The 17,253-nt window shown below is 38.3% G+C and overlaps 1 protein-coding gene across 2 annotated transcripts in view; it reads left to right on the top strand.

The window, feature by feature from the left end:
- Positions 1–15,841, top strand: part of fzd3b (frizzled class receptor 3b) — a 47,256-nt gene extending 31,415 nt beyond the window's left edge. Inside the window, exons 3-7 of one of the 2 annotated variants that reach the window (XM_051646443.1) lie at positions 4,467–4,663; positions 6,389–7,406; positions 14,060–14,208; positions 14,311–14,547; positions 15,624–15,841. In XM_051646443.1, the coding sequence (XP_051502403.1) occupies positions 4,467–4,663; positions 6,389–7,406; positions 14,060–14,208; positions 14,311–14,547; positions 15,624–15,840 (1,818 nt within the window). In that variant the 3' untranslated portion in view covers position 15,841. Of the gene's footprint in view, positions 1–4,466; positions 4,664–6,388; positions 7,407–14,059; positions 14,209–14,307; positions 14,548–15,623 lie in introns of both variants that reach the window. The other variant, XM_051646442.1, reaches the window with a different exon arrangement.
- Positions 15,842–17,253: the final 1,412 nt, after the last annotated feature.

The following is a 17,253-nucleotide window of genomic DNA, read 5'->3' as shown; positions in this document are numbered from 1 at the left end:
CAACTGCCCCTTTGCCCTCATGGGCTGAGGTGCTCCTCTGGGTGAAATATAGGCTAGGCTATAGGCCAACATTTATTAAATTATCAAATGCTTAGTAACGTACACATCTGAAATTTTGTGTTTTAGGAAATAAAATCTCGCTGTTTATTTTACGGCTGTTAGATGATCGGGTGTACCAGACCTTCGTTATCATTTGTTATCAGTCAAATATTTCTCTGTTAGCACATACTGTATGTCAAATAATGCCTTAACATTTTTTTCAGTTCTAAATTACCTTTATTTACTTTAGACATGTCATCAAACATGCCTCGACAAGTGATAAAACATGTGCGGTGGTGCAGAAAGTCGCATACGCGCAAATTTGCGCTTTTCAGATTAAACTGGATCTGAGTAACACAACCGACCCAAACTTTAGGCGCTTTCCGCTCTCGCTCCGCTTACGTGCTCTGGTCTGTTGATCACACAGAGCTGTCATATGGCTTCAGAAAGCTTGGAATATTGTATATTTGGTTTATGCCATCACTGAAGTCTGGATGTCATATTCTCTTACAGTGCTTTTTGTTAATTTTGGAGCTCAAACATTCTGCAAAATATATTTTATGTTCCACCTAAGAAAGAAAGTCTAACGGGTTGGAACGACATGATGGTGAGTAAATGACCGAATTTTCATTTTGGTTGAACAGTTCCTTTAAGGCCGAGGCAAGAGCCAAAAAGACTTGTAAAATAAAGTTCCAGCAGCTTGTTTCTCCAAACTCTCTTTGCCTAACTGCTGCATAGGCCTGTATGTCTGTGTATTATGTTTGCCTCTGCGTGTAGAACATGTGCCGCCGCACGGCTGCTTTATCTTGTCTGATCCACATAAATAATGAAGACTGCTGGTGTAATTCAGTTCCTCTGTTTTACCAAAGCCCTACTCCCATAAGACGAGCCTGTTATTTCCTCCTCTAACATGTCAGCATGTAACAGTAGAGCAAGGAGTGACGGGGAGGACACTCAAAATCAATAGAGCGTTTGGCTCGGCATCTACATGGGGAAACATGTCAGCGCGATTCAAATTCTACTCATACAGCTCCATTACTGAAGTGTCTGTGGTTTCCATACGGGAGGCCAATATAAGCTGCTCATGTTTCTTTTGATGTCACTTTAATTCACCCTCTCCAGACGCTGAGTAAATATTTCATATTAACCTTCAGTACATTTTGATAAAGCTTTTAAGCAGGCCTCATTTGCATTCCTGTAAATGAAGATGTTATTTTGGAAGGTTTTAAAGGAACAGCTCACCCAAAAATGAAAATTCTGTCATTATTAACTCACCCTCTTATCCCTCGTTGCAAACCTGTATGCTGTTATTTTTGTGGAGAATTATCTAGAATCGATATGTACAGAAGCAGCTTTTCCATACTGTGACAAAATACCATAAGACCATCATAAAATGAATCCTCTATATTCCAAGCTTTACTCATACAATAACTCTGTGTGAGAAATAGGCAAATGTTTTATCATAATTAACTGAAAACGTTTAGAAGTGTCATGGAATATGGAGAATGAAGATAAAGCTATCATAAGGCTTCAGAAGACTTGAAATATAACGCAGGTTATATTAACTTTAATGTTTGTTTGTTTTTTTTGTCCTTATGGTCGCTTAAAGGAATAGTCCAGGTTTAATACAAGTTAAGCTCAGTTACCATCATTTGTAGCATAATGTTGAGTTGTGGCTACCACCCCTGAAAAGTCGCAAGTTCAAATCCAGGGTGTGCTGCGTGACTCCAGCCAGGTCTCCTAAGCAACCAGATTGGCCTGGTTGCTAGGGTGGGTAGAGTCACATGGGGTAACCTCCTTGTGGTCACAATTAGTGGTTCTCGCTCTCAATGTGGTGCGTGGTAATTGTACGTGGATCGCGGAGAATAGCATGAGCCTCCACATGCTGTGAGTCTCCGCGGTGTCATGTACAACGAGCCACGTGACAAAATACGCGGATCGACTGTCTCAGAAGCAGAGGCAACCGAGACTTGTCCTCCGCCACCCAGATTGAGGTGAGTAACCGTGCCACCACGTGGACCTACTAAGTAGTGGGAATTGGGCATTCCAAACTGGGAGAAAAGAGTTGCGGTTCCAGTGAGGCACTTACAATGGAAGTGAATGGGACTAGTCAATAAATGCTTAAAATACTCAATGTTTCAAAAGTATAGTCACAGGATGTTAACATGATTTTAGTGTGATAAAATCACTTACTAACCTTATCTGTGTCAAGTTATGTTCAATATTACAACTTTATTGCCATGACAATGAAACCCCGTTATCCCAGTATTGGACAAACTTTACACATATAAGGTTATTAACTGATTTTATCACACTTAAATCATTTTAACATTTATAATGTTTACATCTTGTATATGTATTTTATCATTTATATACTGGCCCCATTCACTTCCATTGTAAGCCTTTTTTTTTATAAACATGGGGCAGGTCAATTTTATTTTTATTTTATTTTTGTGTGTGTGTGGTAATCAGCATTATGCCACAATTGCCTTTGATTGAGCATAACTTGTACTAAACCCAGAATATTCCTTTAAAAGCTGTTGTCACTATGAGCTGTGTGGAAATTCTTTAAAATTTCTTCTTTTGTGTTTCATGGACAAAATAACAGCTTGAGAGTTAGTAAATAATTACAGAATTGTCATTTTTGAGAGAACTCTTCCTTTAAGATTGGCTGTAGCTGCTTGCAATTTCCCCAAAAGTAAGATTGTGTATTTTTCTTGGTGGGAAACTATAATTTAATTCATGCAAATTATCTGTAAATATTGTCCTACTTGGGGATTAGGTATAGCTGGGAGTTCATTCCATAAAGGAATGCACCAGAAAGCAGTAATGTGTCAATCTTCCAGTTCTCTCTAGAAATAAGGCAGTCACAAAGGGCCAGACCCCAGCAGGAAGTGCATATGTATTGGCTAACCCCAGGTGGAGGCTTATTGTCCGTTCCTCTAAAGATTTGAATTTAAATACCCGGCTCTGCAGCTGGTCTCTCTGCTAGTATGCACTGGGCCCCTTGAGGGCACAAAAGCGCACTTGGAGCTGCCAAACTGGCCTGTTATCCTGCTGAAGGGGTGTCAGGTTACTGTACCCACACAACTTCCTGTCTGTCTTTTTGCACCTTGGGGTTTGGGGAGCTAGCGTGCTGTTTTCTGACTGAATCTGAAGCACAGAGTCTTCACATCGTATCAGAATTACTGTAATTACAAAATGACAACTTGGAGACGTTAGTAAACTGAAAACAGTTTTCCAGTGATTCCTAACGGATTAGTGTGGAATTGGCCTAAATAAAATTGTGAATTTAAAAGCCAGCCAAACTCACAAATTCATTTTTAAAGTCAACATGAGATGGCGGAACAACTCATTTTACATCATACTGTTGCATATTTTTGAGTGAAATAATATATAAAATAAATAAAATAATAATGTGTTAGCCAGGACTTAATTTGATCTATCAGGACTTAAATGGATTGTGAGAGTAGGTGTACTGTACCAGCTGGTTAGAGGGGAGAGGTTGAAAAGTAAGAGGTCTTGGTGATGTCATTCAAAAGGATAGTTGTTTCAAAGGCAGAATACACAATTACATTTTGATGAATTGAAAAATTACAAAAGCAAACTCATTTTTTTTCATGCAGAGATGAATTGTTCATAATAAGACTTAAAGGAATGTGTTTTATTTTATTTTATTTTATTTTATAATTATTTTAATGTTCCTTGAGGTTCACTTATGATTTTTTTTTTTTTTTTTTTGCACAAAAAAAATAAATAAATATATTTGTCAAAGATTATTATTTTCCACCCTCATTCTGTCTTTCTGTTAGAAACACTCAATTTTGGTGCTGCTTCTCTTTTAAGACTTGGCAGTAAACACCCACTGTTCTGATTGGCTCTCTGCTCTTGACTGACCAGGGCTGTGTTTCCCAAAAGCATCGTATTGAAACCATCTACGATCAACGTAAGCTTACGATGCTTTTGGGAAACGCAGACCTGCTCTCTCTTCTTGCCATCTCACTTTTCACCGCAACTGGGCGGGGCTATGAAAGTAATAAAGTAGGCGTTGATGTGTTGTTATGGAGGCAGTCAGATGCAAGTGTCTTCCACAGTATGACATCACAGTTTGGAGGAAGTAGAGAATGAGTCATTTTGCCAGCTTGGTTTCAAGAAATGCTCTTTTTGCAGTGAAGAGGAAAATGAAAGTGTTGATTTAATACTAACTTCAAGCATACAACTTGCATATCACAGCTGAGAAGTTTTCTTGCACCATTGCATTCTTCTGCCAAAATCCCATTAAGTGCATAATCTTATTGCCAAGCACACCACTGGAGTCAATTCTGCCTAACTGCTGCCAAAGCCAAGCTGCTGGATTTTTACAAGACCTGTTATAAATTCTTTGGGCACTTGCCGTGAACTAACTCTCCATTCCCTCTCTCTAACAGCCCTTCCACCCCATGGTGAACCTGCAGTGCTCTCCAGACCTCAGGCCCTTCCTGTGCGCCCTGTACACTCCTGTATGTATGGAATACGGCCATGTGACGCTGCCCTGCCGGAGCCTCTGTACCCATGCCAAGAGAGACTGTCAGAAGCTCATGGACATGTTCGGAGTCACCTGGCCAGAGGAGATGGAGTGCAGCAGGTAATGACTCGAGAGCTGGAATTTATTGTTTTTAAAGTTATGGAAATTGTTGGAGATTTACAAAGAGGACATTTTGCAAGGAGGCAGAGATAATTGCTTAGCATTTCTGAAGGTGACTTCACTTGCAACATGATGGTTTAAATTGTTTCTTTATAGACATTTTTTTTAGAATTTCTGATTAATATGGTAGTTAAAACAAACACAGATGTTTGAGAGAAACCTTTCATCTCAAAAGAAAAACAACTTTTTTGAAAAGGGCAAAAATATGTTCACAATTCAGACCAGCTTGAATTAGTTGTACACCATATTTCAAGTGCTTTTAAAGCAGTAGTTATTTAAAAAAAAGGAAATTGCTGTTTTTTTAATACCATAACAGCAAAGTAAAACCAGCCTAGAACTTTGTAAATTTATGAGTACCCTTTTTTATCTCTTGTTCTGCCAATGACAAATACAGAGAGATAAGTGATGTATTACTTTAGGAATGATTAAATAACATATGGATTAACCATGCATTTATACAATTATAATAAATAAATTTCAGTTTTTTAATAATAAATAATAGATTTTATTATAATATAATTATTATAATATATTAGTTGTGAAAAATGTCCCCAGTATGCCAGAGGTCTACATTTATTATTTATTTATTTTTGTATAAAAATGTTTTTTAATTATTTGTTTTTGATACCTTTAACTGTAATTTGCATAATTGTAAAAAAAAATAAAATAAATAAATAAATAAATAAATCAAAATGTTTTAAGTCAGAAGGACATTTCATTATTTTTTCCAGGAGTTTTAAAACATAAAAATCGTCATAGATTTTTTTGAATATTGTGATAATTTGTGCTTATATCGCCCATTCCTACTGCGCAATGTTAATTTTTATAGTTTTAGTCATAGTTTGTTTTTTTACGTAAATGTTGTTTAAATTTAGTCAATATTTCGTCATCTCATATTAATACATTTTAGTACGTTTTTTGTTTGTCGATGATATGCGAAATGACAATTTCGAATTTATCTTGGTTTAAAGACTGTTTCCATGTTTTAGACTGTTTGGGATATTTCATTGCATGTTTTTCCATCTCGTTTGTGTTGACGAAATAAAAAAAGCCTTATTCAATAAACATTTTCATCCGTAATTTCATTAAAGATACACTGCTTCTGTGGAGTATTTTCTTTTATAATCCAAATAATCAAAATTACCAAATAACCAAATAATCAAACTACTGTACTGTGAATTCAGCTTGCTTTAGAGATTGTTACATTTCCATGTTTTAGACTGTTTAGGATATTGTATTACATGTTTTTTCATATAATCGTCAGTGTTGACGAAATAATAAATAAAAAACTGTCAAACATTTTTGTGAGTAATTTTGTACATTTTGATGAGAATAACAATGCTACTGTGTAGCAAAAATGTAATAATCTAAATAATAAAAATGACAAAATAACCAAAGAACCTAAATGACTGTATTGAGAATGTATTATGCTTTAGAGACTTATACATTTTCCATGTTTTAGACTGTTTAGGATATTGCTTTCTGTGCTTTTTCATCTCGTCTTCATTAGTGTTGACAAAATCAAAAAACCTTTTGTTGACATTTTCATCAGTTACTGCATTGACAAAATTAACACTGCTACTGTGTAGTAAATACGTAATGTAAAACGCAAAGAGTAATTTATTTCTGTTAGTTTTAAAGTTTTTGTTTGGATCTCGACTGCAGGTTCCCAGACTGCGATGAGTCGTACCCTCGCGCTGAGGATTTGCTCGTGAATGAAGAGCCCACCGACCAATCGCCCATGTCAGTGCAGCGCGACTACGGTTTCTGGTGCCCCCGTGAGCTCAAAGTCGAACCCGAGCTCGGCTACACCTTCCTAGGTGTGCACGACTGCTCTGCTCCCTGCCCCAACATGTACTTCCGGCGCGAGGAGCTCACCTTCGCCCGCTATTTCATTGGGGTCGTTTCCATCTTTTGCCTCTCCGCCACACTCTTCACCTTTCTCACCTTCCTCATCGACGTCACACGCTTCCGCTACCCCGAGCGGCCCATCATCTTCTACGCCATCTGCTACATGATGGTGTCGCTGGTCTTCTTCTTAGGTTTCTTGCTGGAAGACCGTGTTGCTTGTAACGCAGCCAACGCTGCTCAGTTCAAAACCTCAACGGTGACTCAAGGCTCGCATAACAAGGCCTGTACGTTGCTTTTTATGGTCCTCTACTTCTTCACCATGGCAGGTAGCGTTTGGTGGGTCATTCTCACCATCACCTGGTTCCTAGCAGCAGTGCCCAAATGGGGAAGTGAAGCTATTGAGAAGAAGGCGCTGCTCTTCCATGCCAGCGCGTGGGGAATACCTGGCATGCTAACAATAACCCTGCTGGCTTTGAATAAAATCGAGGGGGATAACATTAGCGGCGTGTGTTTTGTGGGACTGTATGATGTTCACACTCTTCGCTGGTTCGTGTTGGCACCGCTGTGTTTGGATGTTCTGGTCGGCGTGTCGTTGCTTCTCACAGGGATTGTGGCACTCAACAGAGTCCGAATGGAGATTCCGTTGGAGAAGGAGAATCAAGACAAGCTGGTGAAATTTATGATCCGGATCGGAGTGTTCTCAGTGCTGTACCTGGTGCCGCTGCTCACCGTTGTTGGGTGTTACCTGTATGAACAGACCTACCGCTCAATCTGGGAAACTACCTGGGTGCAGGAGCGCTGTAGAGAGTACCACATCCCCTGCCCTTTCAAGGTAAAATGACCACAGTAATACTCTTCTCCTGATGTTCTTTCCATTTCTTTTGTATATAGTAATGCTTATGCAACAAGAAAAAATCTATTTGCCAATGGGGTAAGAAAAAAAACTTGACTCAAAGGGAAACAAGTTAATCTTCTTTGGCAACAATTAGTTTTCTCTTGTTTTAAGCATAAACCCCACTGAATTTTGTTAGATTTTTCTGAAAAGACGACTTACTGTAATATCTTATGTCATTCTGCTTCTCAAGTAATTTGTTATTGTTTTAAGGATCTGAAGATATTGTTTTTACCAGAACATTTGACAAATACTCTGTATAAAAAAATATAAAAATAAAAAAAAGGTTTTTTTTTGCAGTGTAGTGCTGAGCAACACAAGCTCTCACACAAACAAGCGAGTCACACTGTGAAAGAGCTTCTCTCGTGCATTCGTGAAAATGCAACAGACATCAAGATTTTCATTGAAAATAACTTTGTGCGGTTTCTCACTAAAATCGATCATACATCTTCAAAAGTAGGAGCTGCTTGTACTACTTTTATGATACTTTAAAGTGAAGCATTATCCACTGGATTGTCTTGAAAATATTTCCTTTTGTGTTCTGCAAAATTAAGTCATACAAGTGGCAAGAAAATTTATGTGAACCCTTTGGAATTACCTGCATTTATGTGTCTTAAAATCTGGTTGATCTTCATCTAAGTTACAGTAATGAACAAACACAATCTATTAACACACAACTTATTGTATTGTTCTTGTACATACTGAATACATCATTCAAAAATTCACAGTGTGGGTTGGATAAAGTATGTGAACCTGTAGGCTAATGACGTCAACAAAAGATATTAGAGTCAGGAGTTGGCAAACCTGGCATCCAATTAATGAAACGAGATTGGAGGTGTGGGTTAGAGCTACTTTGACTTGTAAAAAGCACTCAAACATTTTGAGTTTGCTATTCATAAGAAGCATCTGCTGATGTCAACCATGCCTCGCAAAAAAAGGTCTCCGAAGACCTATGATCAAGAATTGTTGCTTTACATAAAGCTGGAAAGGGTTACAAAGTTATCTCGAAGAGCTTAGATATTCATCTGTCCACAGTTAGACAAACTGTCTATAAATGGAGACGATTTAGCACTGTGGCTACTCTTATTAGAAGTGGCTGTCCAGCCAAGATGACTCAAAGGGCACATTGCTCAATGAGATTAAAAAGAACCCTAGAGTGACAGCTAAAGACTTTAAGGAATGATTGCAACTGGTTAACATCTCTGTTCATGAGTCTACTATACGGAAAACATTAAATAGGTATGGTGTCCATGGCAGGACACCATGAAGGAAGCCACTGCTTTCCAACAAAAGCATTGCTGCGCGCCTGAAGTTTGCCAAAGACCACTTAGGCACTCCACAATGCTACTGGGAAAATGTTTTGTGGACTGGTGAAACTAAGGTTGAATTGTTTGGGAAGAACACACAACACTACATATGGCATAAAAAGGGCACCGCATACCAACATGAAAACATCATCCCAACGGTGAAGTACGGTGTAGGGAGCATCATTATTTGGGGCTGCTTTGGTGAGATGACATCACATTTTATGACCAATTAATGCAGAAAACCAGCTAATTCCAAAGGGTTCACATAATTTTTCTTGCCACTGTACAGGTTTGGAAAACATGAGGGTGAGTAAATGACGACTTTTGAACTAACCATTTAATGTTTTTCAAGTCAGGGGCATAACAACCATTATAGCTACTTTTAGTAATTTCTAAACGACTAATCACTATATTTGTCACTTTGTGCTTGACCGCAGTGCAAAAAAAAAAGAAAAAGTAGCCGCCGGCCATGTAAAAGGATGACTTTAAGACCAGGCAGAGTAGAGTGGGCTCGAAAAGCACGCAAGTGGTAATTTACATTTAGTAATTTAGCAGACGCTTTTATCTAAGGTGACCTACAAATGAATCAATGGAGTGTAACAGTGCCCGCCCACTTTTTCAGCCTTTTTGGTTACGGAAGCACAACATTACAAACTTTGAGTTGAAGCAAAAAAGTATTTGAGAATTGTACAAAAAGACAAAGGTACAAGACTGCCGCGGCATGCAGGAGAGTTGGAAATATCGCAATTACGAGTTCCGAGCACATGAATGACCATGCAAAGTTGTATTTACCAGTGGAAAACTCTGAATTTCAGATGATACCCGAGTTGCCAACTTGCCGTTGGAAGGGGTGTGTCGACATGAAATATTATAGAAAGCCATGATTTTGCTTTTCTTTTTTTCAATTTCAGTGCTTTATTTAAAAAAATCAATGACAAGGTCTATAAGTTAGCATTAAAAAAATCGACTACCGTATATAAAAAGGGTTAGGGTTCAAGTGTTTGCACCAAGTCAAATTGTGATTACTGTAGAATAAATTTGATTTGACTGACGGAAGAAGATTATGTAGTCGCGAGCTGCTGCAAGACCCACATTTGTCGAAAATATTAACAGTTCTTTTATGTTGTGGATTGAATGGATGGTGAGATACAATCAAACACACAGTGATGCATGAGGCGTAACAGTAGACTCTCAGCCTCTCCCTTCACACAATAATAAATGGATCCAAGGGTCATGTGACGTAGTAATATTGTCCCCTTCGGCATACAGCTCCCTGTCTTCACCTCCATGTGCTGTTTTTTTACGCATTTAAAGGGACAGTTGTTCCAAACCCGTATGACTTTCTTTTCTGGAACAAAAAGGAGATGTTAGACAGCATGTTTGCCTCGGTCACCATTCACTTTCATTGCTTTTTTCCCCCCTGTACAATAAAAGTAAATGGTGACTGAGGATGTCATTCCGCTCTTTCTATTTCTGCCTCTCTTGGTCTCTTTCATCTTGGTCTCGTGTGCTTGTTAAGTCATGATTTGCTGCCTGTACTGTGGTCAGCCCCTGCAGCGCTTTGCAGAACAAAAGCGAGGGGAGAGTTGTTTGATGATGGCCTTTCAACTGTGTCTCATATCGAAGGAGAGACCCCCTCCTGATGGTGATTAAAGGTTGGGTAAGCCTGTCATTACCTTAGCTGCTCCTACAAAGACAGATACTGAGTCATAAAAGCTCAGTGGCTGGCCTGATGCGGTATCATGATCTCCATGAGAGACAGGGCTGTATCGCAGTATGTGGTTTCTTATTTTAGGTAAGCACTTGAAGGGATAGTTCAGCCAAAAAAAGTCATCATTTACTAACCTTCTTGTTGTTCCAAATCCATATGACTTTGTTTCTTCTGTGTAACACAAAACGAGATGTTAGCCTCAGTCATTATTCACTTTCATTGCATCCTTTTGCAATACAATGGAAGCGCTTTTGACATGAACAAGGAAAGGAAAACTAGTGTAGGCTAATGAACTCTCAAATTGGTAAATGTGTGACTGTGGTTGTAATGTTTAGTAACTTAAATACAAGTCATTAAGTGCAATTAAAACTGCCTTTGAATTCTCCTTGGAAATTCCTACTGTAGAGTCATAATTATGATGCTATTGCTAAATGCATCCAATTCTATTCAGAACAAAACAGATCCATTGAGCAATTTCATATTTCTTTCTTTGTTTTCCCCCTTTCATTTAGCTAGTTGCGTTATTGCCAACCCCTCTGATAGCTAGCTACCAAGTCTAATGCGGCCTTGGCAGTGAAGTCAGAAAAAAACAATTACGATTTCCGAGCACATGAATTCTAAATGATACCCGTGTTGTGAAGTTGGAAGGGGCGATATAAAAGATTATGGAAAGCAATGTTTTTGCAAAATTATTTAAATTTCAATGCTTTATTTCAATACATGATAGTAGTGTTGAGTTCGAGTTCACCTTAGTTGAGTCAAAGTCCGAGTCGAGTCTGAATGAATCTGTAACCGTAAACTCAACATCGGTATTTTAAGCTTATTTTAGAATAATTTTTTTTTAGATTTGAACAAGTTTGCAGGCAAAAAACACTGTGTGCTGCAGCCATGGAAGCCAGCAAACGAACTGGATCAGAGGTAACAGATTCCACCCGACCTAAAAAGCCTCGCCAACCGTCTAAAAGCCACCATGACCAGTGGCGTAGTAAAACAAGGATAAATACTGGAGATGCCTTTGGAAGATGGAGACAGCTTAAAGCCAAGAAATCCTTTAAAACGGATACTTAGTTGGCTAATTTGCATGTCAGCATTCTGGCAACTCGCATGAGCTTCGAGTCTGGGGCGGGGCAGATAACTCCCCAGTATTCTGAATTTGGACTGCAGTACCCATTTCAAACGCCTGTTGCCAATCTTACATATAGCACCTTTAATTAACACGTCCCACCAACTTGGAAAACAAGGGCCAAACATTCTGAGCTTCCCACTGGTAAATACATTGTGTTGCAGCTCATGTGCTCATATCATAAATATGGTCATTCCAACATGACTGAAGGCAGAATATTATATTAGTCTTTTCAATTAATATGTATCCGTGTGATTTTAGAGTGTATGTTCATATGCATCAGAGCCCTAAGGACATACATTTTCATTCCATGTTATCTTACAGTCCCCTTTAAGATTCTACACCATTAAAAGTTCACTTCCTGTGTGCGATGGGCATTACAGCCGAGGATTGGTGCTGTGTATGTGTTTGCTGTGATGGTGTATGACATTATCATGACTAGCTGAGTGTCCAGATACTTTTACCATGGGCCCCTGGCAGACAGGAAGAAAGGGAGAAGAGTCATTGTTATGGCTTGTGCTGCATTTGTACTCTGAAGAGAAAGTGGTATTGTCTGTGAGCAGTGAGCTGTGCAGTCTGAAGAAGCCAACAGATACACACTTGAGCTAGCTCACATTTAAACACACAGATGCTGGAAGCTACACAGTGAATTATAGTGTAAAACTAACAAGAAAAAAAATGCAGAGCAATACCATGTAGAGAATTAATATGGCGACTTACACTGCAAAGTTTTGGTGCGACAACTAAATTTAAATTTGGGAGTGAATTGTCTACATTATTATTCCATCTGTGAAATAACTACTGGCACCACTCCCAATATTGTGATGGTTGACGGACATAACCATAGCAAATTGGCTATAGACAACAAACATGGATGCCAAGAGTTTAAACTGTTTGGTACTTGCAGAGCCCCTTACAGAACATGGAGGGAATTTTATTTTCTGAAAATGTTTGCTTTCCCTCACAAAAAGTTTTGCATTGTCTTGCAACAGTTTTACATTCCCAATAGCTTTGTCCATCTCTAACGAAAATTAACCATGGTTTTAGAGGTCGACTGAAAGTGGATTTTGCCGATACCGATAATTAAGGTGGTGGAAAAGGCAGATAACCGATTAATCGTCCAATAGTTTTTTTTTTAAATCTATCTATATAATAATAATAAAACATTCTTATTCTTTACTTACTATAAAGGGCACATTGAGGCTGCAAAATGAATAAAATCCCAAAAACAGTTTGTTGTGCGACCAAAATCCCAACATTAACCAGAGAAATTAAGATTTGGTGCATAATGCGGGACTTTTTACTTTAAACAAGCCCGAAATACACCAGGGACTCTTATTTTGAAATTACAGAGATTTGCCTGTTACAATGCTCTATATGCAAGTATTTACCAAATTAAGCTTTTTATAGCTTTTAGATTCACCAGATGAAGAGTTTAAGTATATATTTCACCAGATGAGGTTTATTGATAAGGAATAATAATAAAAAAAACATAGGGGAAAAAATGAAAATAAAATACTGGCAACTATCGGCATATATTTTTCTGATAACCAATAGTTCCAAAAAGCAACTATCGTACAGATTAATCAATAAAACTGATATATCGGTCTACCTCTACATGGTTTTACTACAGTAATAATTCAACTATAGGATCTGTAGTACAACCATCGGTTTTTACTAGAGTAACCATATTTTAACCATGATATTTCTGGTAAAACCACAGTAATATTAATACAGGAAAACCCAAACTATGGTAATAAAAATCATAATCATTCTAAAAAAAAAAAAAAACTGGTTTGTTTTACTAGAGTAACATCATGGTTAATTTAATTGATTTGTATTGCCATAGTTTTGGTTCTCCTGTATTCCTCTGGTTTACAACGAATATCATGCATGGTTAATTTTAGTAAGGTATGGATAAAGCTATTGCGAGGGCACCCAAAATAATTGTGAGAGAACGCAAATCTTTTTATGAGAGAATGGAAAACTATTGTGAGGGAATGCAAAAATATTTCATAAAATAAATTCCTTTCCTTTCCTCTAACACAATATATCCTCTCTAGGTATAAGCTATTTTTGACATAAGACGTACAGTATAAATGCCCAGCAACTTTTAGTAACACGCCGTTGATAGAGGCAACATGTCCTGCGGTGAGACAGAATAAACTCGGGAGAGTAGTGACAACCTTATTTTGCCGCAGTTTGAATATGGCCAATAAAAAAGTTGAAAAGCTCTCAAAATAGATTGCATAACAGAAGTATTGAAAAGCAGTGCTCAGTGGCCTTGCTAATGCTGGGTAAAATAAAGAATGCAGCCAAACATTAGAGGATCTGAGAGCCTGGAGGGGATGAAAGAGATCAGTGATCCATGCTTTTGAAGCACTCTGAGAGACAGGCTCTTACAAGAGTACTAATAACTGTACTTCTCTGTGTTCATATTTCATGTGTGTAGGTGGAGCAAACCAGTCGACCTGACCTGGTCCTCTTTCTGATGAAGTATCTCATGGTGCTTGTGGTTGGGATCCCATCTGTGTTCTGGGTGGGCAGTAAGAAGACCTGTTTCGAGTGGGCCAGTTTCTTCCATGGCCGCAGGCGTAAAGAGTGAGTTACCTTGTTTGTTTACATAAACTAGAAGGTACTTTTTGTGCTTTCATCTTGTGATGTTGTCAATTATTGTCATATTCTCTTACACGCATCTAGCAGCGGTGCAGTCAATGAAAGCCGTCAGGTTCTTCAAGAGCCAGACTTCGCTCAGTCTTTGCTGCGTGACCCCAACACACCTATTGTCCGGAAGTCTCGTGGTACCTCCACCCAGGGTACATCTACCCATGCCTCATCCACACACCTGGCTATGTTGGATGATGTGCACAGTAAAGCCAGCAGCATCCACAGCAAGATGAGCAGCTATCATGGTAGCCTCAACCGTTCGAGGGACGGCAGGTGAGTTGAGCGGCTTATAACGCAAGTATCGTAATTGTTGATCAGTTGTAAGGAATTAAAAAAATCTTTAAAGATTTCAGTCCCTTAACGGTTCCATTAACAGTTCTTTTAGTACTTTTGTAGAATACAAATTTTGAAATGAGTTGCCAAACCTGGAAAAAGGTGTGTTTATGCAGAATATTTGATGTGGCACAGAGGCAGCATAAATGCATTCCAATAATCGGTCCCAACTATATATTTTAAATAATCAAAAGATTCATTTGTGTGGGAATCAGATTAGGTACACTGTATGTTTTTGATTTACTTAAAATAACCAGCTTATAGGAGTCCTTTGCTTAGGAATCAGATTACACTGGGCATACTTTATATTTTTGATCAACTAAAAGAACCAGCTCATAAGATTCATTTGTATGGGAACTGGATTACACTAGTCGTACTTTGTTTTTGATTCACTTAAAAGAACCGGCTCATAAGTCATTCGTTCAAAAATCAGATTACATTTAGTGCACTGTATGTTTTTGATTTACTTAATAGGCTCATGAGAGCAATTTGTTCGGGAACAGATTTTACTGGGCACACTTTATGTTTTTGATTTACTAAAAAGAACTGGCTAGTAAAATTACTTTTTTGGGAATCGGGATTGCACTGGACATACGGCTCATGAGTCATTTGTTTGGCAATTGGGTTACACTAGGGGCACTGTATATTATCGATTCACTGAAAAGAACCAGCTCGTAACAGTGATTTGTTACGGAATTGGATTACACTTGTTGTACTTTGTGTTTGATTCACTAAAAAGAACCGGCAAAAAAGATTCATTCATTCAGGAATGGGATTACACTGGGTCACTATACTTTGGAAGAATGCACTTTTGAGAACAGTTAACGCAACTGAAAATCATTCAGTTCTGATATTTCTTTAAAAATGATACCATTTCCCAACACTAAATGCAAGCATGTCAGTTGAGCTTATTCCGAGATACAACAAAATTATTGTGCATAAACAGACACGTACAAGTACATGGTTAAGAGATGCCTTGAACTTAAATAACTTACTAATTTCCCCTTCAAACACAGGTACACACCCTCTAGTCATAGAGGCTTGGAGGAACGCCCGGCTTACGGGAGCATGCCGCGACTCAATGAGCAGCTGTCCCATCACGGAAGCCTTCATCGACTCGACAGCCAATCACGACACAGCAGTGTGCAAGACTTGAGCAATACCCCACCCACTAACATCGCACATGGATCCAGTATGAACTGTGTGGTGGAGGAGGACGGTGCCAGCGCGTAACTATGAGAGATTCAAAGAACTCTATCTTGGCCACTTGTCCTATGTGACTGAGGCGAATCTGTTGGCATGGGAGAGTACCTGCCTTGGAAGCCAGGGAAGGCATTAAATGGAAGACTTGGAAAATCCTCACTCTACAGACAGTTTGGCGGAAGCAGAGAAATCAGAGACTTGATGCATGTGTGTTGACAGAGCTGTCTTCACGATTTGGCCCATTAGCGGCGCACCTAACACCTGAGTAACAAGATACGTTTTCTTTGATACAGTGAATTCAGAGTGATTGGTGGGTGAAGTTTACACCACGTAAAGTGATACGGTAACACTACTCTGCCTCTGGTCGTGTGGTTGCCGTCTCAGGACAGTGTCACGGAGAAGAGGATTAAGCCTGAATGGCCGCAGCTGTCTGTCAGTTCATAATTACATCCATCATGCAACTTAGCAGAACCCTGTTTAAGGAGTTATGTAATTTGTAACTTGAAGACTGATGGGTTATTCCATGTTAAATCAACCAAATTTCAGAAACATCCTTGGATGAAATGTTTTATTTTGATAATAGTTTTTTCTGAGAATGATAAACTGATGATGAAATCCAAAATATTAAATGCCACGGAGTAATCCATTATTTTATAGAGAGGGTCAAAATGTACATTTCCGTCTATGATTCTGGAACAAAACTACAGGTCAAAAAAATAACCCCAGAAAGGTAGCAGTCATTATTTGATTTTTACATAGAGATAGGTAGGTCTATTACTAAAATCAGTTGATTTCAGCACCAGTAGTTGCATTAAATGCCAATGGTGTGAGTCCAAAAATGGAAAAAACAGAACTAAAATAGTTGGATTATATAAGTCCAGAAGTATTAAAGATATCTTAATATCCTTTTACAAATTGTTCTTTTTGCATCTTCATATTTAAGGCCCTTTATGGTTAAATCCCTGAGATATGGGGCTCTCAGTGTGGCTCTGTGTGTAAATTGTTACATTTAATACTTTTCAATGGTCAAAAACCAAATTTGGGTCACATAGTTCCATACTAGTTTATTTTTGTTCAACAAAACAAAGGTCTGAAGAGCAAATTCTGTGGAAACTAAATGTACATTTATTTATTTATATAAAAATAATGTCAAAATCTTGATTTTGAGTCCACACGTACACTATTATTAAAGATAAGCGACATGTGGCTCTTCAATTAGTGCAATAGCTATATCTAGTTTTTGAATTTCAGAAATGTACATCTGCAAAGCTCTGAAATGCATCGTTAAGGGGCCAAACACCAAAGGTGCTGAAACTCTACTTGGCTGTTTTTATTATTTTTTATCTGCACTAAACACAAAATGTTGAGCCAGGGACCTCTGATTGCATTGACGTGGAATGACCCTGATGACTGTTCCATTAGATATCGGGTTTCAGAACCCTG

The sequence above is a fragment of the Myxocyprinus asiaticus genome, chromosome 20, assembly GCF_019703515.2.
Source record: "Myxocyprinus asiaticus isolate MX2 ecotype Aquarium Trade chromosome 20, UBuf_Myxa_2, whole genome shotgun sequence".
NCBI classification, from domain to species: Eukaryota; Metazoa; Chordata; class Actinopteri; order Cypriniformes; family Catostomidae; genus Myxocyprinus; species Myxocyprinus asiaticus.
This window is presented reverse-complemented; position numbering and strand designations above follow the sequence as displayed.